Source organism: Muscardinus avellanarius, assembly GCF_963383645.1.
Source record: "Muscardinus avellanarius genome assembly, chromosome: 13".
In the NCBI taxonomy this organism is placed as follows: domain Eukaryota; kingdom Metazoa; phylum Chordata; class Mammalia; order Rodentia; family Gliridae; genus Muscardinus; species Muscardinus avellanarius.
In genome coordinates, this window is record NC_137799.1 from 39811702 (window position 1) to 39818118 (window position 6417).

At 55.2% G+C, this 6417-nt stretch overlaps 2 protein-coding genes across 2 annotated transcripts; one reads left to right on the forward strand and one right to left on the reverse strand.

Moving 5' to 3' along the window:
- Positions 1-1375: 1375 nt before the first annotated feature.
- Positions 1376-2265, forward strand: MSMP (microseminoprotein, prostate associated; the record flags this gene model as incomplete). The annotated part of the gene is made up of 3 exons (XM_080708936.1): positions 1376-1505; positions 1654-1762; positions 2085-2265. 3 exons carry the CDS (start codon positions 1376-1378, stop codon positions 2263-2265), a joined length of 420 nt encoding a protein of 139 aa, XP_080565062.1.
- Positions 2266-2587: 322 nt separating this feature from the next.
- On the reverse strand, positions 2588-5633 carry RGP1 (RGP1 homolog, RAB6A GEF complex partner 1; the record flags this gene model as incomplete). The annotated part of the gene is made up of 8 exons (XM_080708517.1): positions 2588-2811; positions 3307-3496; positions 3701-3828; positions 4036-4182; positions 4432-4581; positions 4682-4765; positions 5018-5154; positions 5518-5633. The coding sequence occupies 8 exons, from the start codon at positions 5631-5633 to the stop codon at positions 2588-2590; spliced, it is 1176 nt and encodes a 391-aa protein (XP_080564643.1).
- Positions 5634-6417: the final 784 nt, after the last annotated feature.

Genomic DNA, 6417 nt, shown 5'->3' on the forward strand with positions numbered 1-6417 from the left:
AGGTTTATCAGCAGCATCTTTTCTCAAACCAGACATCCAGAATCCAAGAATCACAGACTGAATCAAAGTGTTCCTGGACACATCTGTTTTGAAGGAAGTGGTGGGGACACCACACAGCCCGAGGGTGACAGGGACAGAGGTGGGCCAGGAGAGGTCCTCAATAGAAACCCTCAGCTGTGCACACAGAGCTGCTCAATGCCATTCAGAGAAAAGAATGTCACCCATTTTGTCTGGGCTTCAGCACCAATCACAGTAGCAATGACCCAGAGCCAGTGCTAGGAGCATTCCTGTGCTATCACACAGTGACTCTGAGTTGGCATCATCATCCCTGATTTACAGATGAGGAAACGAGTCAAGAGAAATGAATAACTTGCCCAGGGTCACAGGGCTAGTATATAGTCAGGATGTGAAGCCCAAGAGCCTGTCTCTGCAGCCTATGCTCTCAGTCTCCCATCCTCTAGAACCTGCAGGAAACTTAAAGGAAGATGCCAAAGGATAAATTCATGAAGCCTCATTCTAGTCTGAGGGAAGATGGAGTACCCTGTAAAACTGGAGTGATTCATCCTATTATCATATTGAGAGATGTCCCTCTTTAAAAGGGGGTCAGAAACATCCGCAGGCATGAGGCAACCTTGCATCTGCATGTTTAGAGTAATAAATAACGAAGAGTTCATCTCTGGGGTGCCTGAGGAAGGAGAGCCCCCACCCCACCACCTGAGGGGCAGCTCCGTTTCTCAGATGCATCCGTGTAACTGCCCAGGATCCGAGGGCAGCATGCGCTCCACTCCAGGTGCTTGCTCGCTCTCCTGGAGGTTCTGGCTGTTGCACCCTGCCACAGCTCCTACCACGGCTTGGCTAGGGCACAGGATTAGCCATCCCCAGGAAATGCCTCCCTCCGGTCCCGGCAGGGATCCCAGCACACACACCCCTGGTGGTGGTAGTGGGGGAGATGGAATGCATCCTCGCTCCAGCTCAGGGAGGAGATCTGGGGACCACCTGGAGCCTTCAGCCCTCCCACCTCCTTGCTGGGGAACTGCCCAGTCCAGTGCCCCTCCATAGCACCCTCCCTCCCTCCTCTAGCTGTGCCTGGCATGAATCAGCTCTCACAGCTTGTTAAAGCTGGACCTCTTGTTTTCATGCCCTCACCTCAGGAAACAGAGCTACAGCATTTCCAGCTCCACGCAGCAGGGGGCCAGGGTCCTCACTTTATAAACATCCCCAGCCCGTGAGAGCAGAGGGCATGGAGATGGTGAGGCGGGAGCCCGGGGAGAAAGAGAAAAACTAAGACTCGGGAGCAAAGTGAAGAAGAGCCAAGGGCAGGAGACCAGAGCAGCCTGAACAGAAGCCAGGAAGGGTCCTAGACTGCGCTGCAGGAATGTCTCTAAGGATGCTCTGGGCTGGACAGACCAAGGGGGTCCTGGGAGGCTGGGGGACCATCTGTTTGGTGATGTCTCTACTCCTACAGCACCCAGGAGTCCACAGCAAGTGTTACTTCCAAGCTCAAGGTAAAGCGGGATAAGGTGTTAGTGAAATGAGGAGGGGGAGACTGGAGGGGAGGGGAGAAGATCCTGTTTCTCTGAGTCTCTCCACCCTAAACAAGAAGAGACTGTTGCCACTGCCCTACACCTACTAACATCTTTCCTTTTCCCCCAGCACCCTGTCACTATGAAGGGAAGTATTTCACCCTGGGTGAGTCTTGGCTCCGCGAGGACTGTTTCCACTGTACCTGTCTGCACCCCGTAGGTGTGGGCTGCTGTGACAGGTGAGTGATGGAGAATGGCCAGAGGGAATGCCTCTGATGTGAGTGACTGAGGGATGGGCAGGCAGCGGCTGCCTGAGATAAGAATGAATAGAAGAGCAGTATGTGACTAGCCAGACCTGAAGGGACCAACATAAAGGAGAAAGATAAGGCTTTGGGTGGGGGGATCCAGGTGGCTCTGGAGGGGAATACTCCTGCTATAAAACAAAAGAGCCCTGCTATGCAAGCACAGTTGGGGGGCTAAGAGACTAAAGAAGGAATGGGAAGGCAGCAAGGAGAACAGGCAGCCTTTCACCACAGCCTTTGCTCATCTTTGGTTCCCCAGGTCTCAGCATCCCATCGACTTCCCTGCAGGGTGTGAGGTACGCCAGGAGGCAGGAACCTGCCAGTTCTCCCTGGTGCAAAAATCTGACCCTCGGCTGCCCTGCAAAGGGGGAGGGCCTGACTTCGAGTGGGGCTCAGCTAACACCCCTGTTCCTGGAGCACCTGCTCCCCACTCCGGCTGAACCCAACTGCTCACTGTCTGCTGACTGCTGCTGCCACTTCCAGAGAAACCACTAGCAGCTGCTGTTTATTCTCCATAAATAAATTAATGCTATAGCTAAAAGCCTGCTGGTCTCTCTTTTTTGTCAGTGCTGGGATTGAATACAAGGCCTCACACAAGCTAGGCAAGTGCTCTACCACTGGGCTACAGCCACAGCCCAGCCTGCCTTTCACCATCTGTGTCATTGGGCCCCCAGTGGGAAAAGTGGGACCCCACTAGAGTCCAGGTGCTAAGTTCTCAGTATCTTGAAGAAACTAGCGCCACATTGGGCTGGTGGACCAGTTTCAGATGGTTATGGTGCTGGTGCTAGGGCCAGGGGCAGCATATGAGGCCAGGGTGGGGCTTGTAGGCAGCACCTTGATGGGGAGATCCCAGCTGAAGGTGTCTACAGGCACCTGCTCAGGGCCTGTCCAGATGGCAGGTTCAGGCTGTTCCACAGGAGGCAAAAGTACCAATCCTGGTTCTCGGGATGTTACAAATTCAAAATGCAATCGCCACTTCAGAGACACTATGGGAGAAAGACAAGAGGTAGAGGTATTAGAAGGCAGCAGAAGTAAAAGCCAATGATAGGAAATGGTGAATGAGAACAGAACAGAAGGCTTGTACTCTGGAAGAGAAGCCACAGGGAGCTACAATCAAGAACATCTTTTAAAGTACTCTGGTATGTTAACTAGAAATGTGAGTTAAAGTTAGCAGTGTTATCTAATAAGAACCCCAAGAGTGGGACAGTCAAGGCTAGGTAGCTGGAAGCAAATGTGCTGAGAAACTAGAGATCCGGTGTATCACTGATCCCAGCAGGCGGGAGTTAACAAAACTATTAAGAGTTCTGGAAACAGTGTATCTAAGAAAACAGTAGAAGAGGCTGAAAGTATTCGGAAAGTGCACAAGGCCAGAGGATGAATGTGGGTATAGCAGAGAGGATGTTTAGAATCAAGACCCATCCCACTCTAAGCAGCATTTTACTTCCCCTGACTCCCTCCTCCAGTAGTGGCCAGAGCCTCACCAATGGCAGTGCAGAAGCCTGGGGTGGAGCTGAGAGGGATGGGGAGGGAGAAGCTGGTTCTGGTTGTATGTAAGCAGGACTCCTGGTGCCGGGCATGAGTCACATGAGACACAGAGGGGGCACCCCCTGCCCCACGGCGCCGCTGGTATTCAGGCTGTACTCGTTCCTCGGTCTGTAAGCTTACTGAGAACTGGGAGCAAGAAGAGAGGTGCATGCCAGCAGCATTTGTAAGGGTGGACCGTAGGTGAGAGAGTAACCCAACCTCGAGCTCTTCTACCAAGCTACCCTGGGTGACCCCTGTATCCACTCCTACATACCGCCCCTCTTTGTGTAGTGCCTTCTGCCACTGAAGCCCTTCAGGCCCAGCACCCCAGAAGCTCTGCCCCTTTCTTACCTGCAAACAAGCTACAGTTCCTTCCCCTAAGTTTAAGGTCCCCACCACGTCCTCGCCGAGTCTGTACACAGATTTGAAGATGCCAAATGTCCCAACTTTTCCTCGGCCATCACTGATGTTGTACAAATCTGGAGAAAATGAGACACTGTAAGCCTGGAGTCTACATGGGGAATGTCCAAGACTGGGTCCCAGAGGCCAAAAAGTGGGGCTTTTCTTCATAATTGGGGTAAGGTACCAGAGAATCCACAAAAGTGTGTGGTTGTTAGGGGACTATTTATGACACAGAATACTTTGAGGGGAGGAATGAGGTGAGACAATTCTGAAAGATTTCTCACGGAGGCTGCGGCAGGAAGTGGCAGCCATGAGGCGCTCCCCAGCCAGCTCAGTTAGCCATGAATCCTTCTTCCCGCTTTCGTCCTCCTCCAAGAATGGACTGGATGGGGCTACAGCCTCATCCTGGGGAAACCGGGCATCTTGAAGGCCTAGAAAGAGGATGAGTGGAGAGAGAGGTTAGGGTTTAGACTCTAACCTGAGAGTACTGACGCAGGGAGAGCCACGGCTGAGGTCTACATCTCAACTTCGTCTCCAGAGCCAGCCCTCTCTCCCTTCCTCCCCAACACCTGCCTTAAGACCAGAAGGCTTCCCTACAGCCCCTCTTGCAAGCCCTCTTAAATTATGTCTGATCTGGGAGAACTCTGTTCCAGCCCTTGCCTCCAGCCACCCTTACTTACCAGTCAGCACAAGAACCCTCAGAGGGACCCTGAGTAAAGTGATGGGTGAGTTGACACGCTGGCAGCCAATAGTCAGTTTGTAGACATACTTGACCGACTGACCCCGAAAGGAAGGTGGTCCCTCTATGGGCAGCACTTCACTGTAGGAGTCTGGTTGAGAAGCAGGAGTCAGGGAAGCTACAGGCAGCCAGAGGAGTCCTCCCTCCAGGACACTTAGAAGGCAAATCAGGGCTGGGGACAGTCAACTCACATGATTTAGACTCTCCAGGGTCTAGTCTCAGGTCACAAAACAGGATTTTTGGTGGTGTAGAAAGGATACACTGACCCCTCTCACCTATAAAAGTCAGGAAAAACTACAATGTAATGACTCCTTGTGCAATATGGAACAAATCTAGCGCAGCAAGTGGAAGCGGTAGAAGACTGCCAGCTCCTCTCTACCTGTTGTGATATGGGAAGTCTTCTACCCCCAAAGCAATCCCCTTCTCCACATCCCCAATGTGACACAGACTCAAAAGAATAGCAACATCTTTGCCCTTGGGTGACAATGACCTTCCCCACCCTCCACAGCAAAGGCCCCATCTCTCACCTCGGTGTGGGAGAAATACAGTCTGACTGTCAGGCTGGACATCTGGCTGACTAGTGTCCGGAGGAGGTAGTGCTACTCGACTCTCACTGGCATGGAACTGACAGTGGATCTGTGCACTGGCCCAGGCCAGAGCCTCACTGGGGGAAGAAGAAAAAGAGGCATCAGAGGTAGTCCCTGACCTCACCGATGCCTTCCAAACTCCCTGCCACGCCGTCAGATGAGTCCAACAAGGTTGGGCAGCTGTCTTAGCAATATCAGGAAATCCAGAAGCCCTAGAGAAAAACCATTACACAAAAGTATACTGCAAGGATAAAAGCGCAAGGGAAGGGTCAGGGAGGAGGAAAGGAAAAGAGAGTGGAGGCTGTGTTATCCTCATTCTTTGTTAAAGAGCCCTTTCCTACAGGAGAGAGCCAATGAGCAAGAGGATGGTGGTGTAGCTACAAAACACAGCTCTGGCTCAGCATCAGAGATACCACCGCCTTCAGCACCAGCATCCTCACCTGGATGCAGAAGTAGCCGTAGGGGGTAGGGGGTTGGTGACGGTCACCACACACTCCAGCGCCTCCCCGGCCAGAAATACAGGACCGCGGCTCAACTCAGCTACCACTTCAATCATGGCAGCTCGGGGTTCAGATCTAGAAGGAAATACGCGGAATTGGAGGTCAGGCCCATGGCAAGGAGGGAGGGGTGTCGGGGGCGAGGACCAAAATGTCTAGACCTGGGTCCCAGAGGCAAGGAGGTGGCTTTTCATTATCCACCTCTGTGCGGAAGGGAAGCGCCCGGATTTGGGGAGCGGGCAGGCGGACAGAAGAAACGCGGGGCTGCAGATTCAGCGCTGCCTAGGGTGGGGGCTCGCTCTGCACCCCAAACACCCCTTCCCCTCAATGCGGGTTAGTACCCCACCCCCAAAGCTCCCAGGAGGGCCTTCGCACCCCCTTCCCTCCGGGCTCCACGTCCCAGCCCGGGCGAGGCCGCCGGTCACCTCGCACGGTCCAAAGCCGGGGTCTCCGCACAGCGAGGCCCTCACCTGCCGGCCCTCGGGACCGGCCAGGTGCGCGGCGGCCGCGGCGGGTCCGAGCGCGGCGGGGGCGGGACTTCCTTTCGGGCCCCCTCGCCCCGCCGGAAGCACCGGGCTGGCCGGACCGGAAGGGGCTCGGGGCACCCCGCGCCGCGGGTCACCTTCCCACCGGCCGGCACCTGGCGCGGGGGCTGCCCGACCCCGGCCCACCCCGCCGGCGCCCCCCCGGGCCCTGGAGCCGCGGCCGGGGGCGTGGCCGAGCCGCCGAGCTCGGGGCGGGCCGGGGGCGGGGCTCCGCGGAGGCCCCGAGGCTCCTCCCCCTCCGCGGGCCCGTCCGCCTTCGGCCGGGCGAGCCACTCACTGCGGCCCAATGACGACAGGG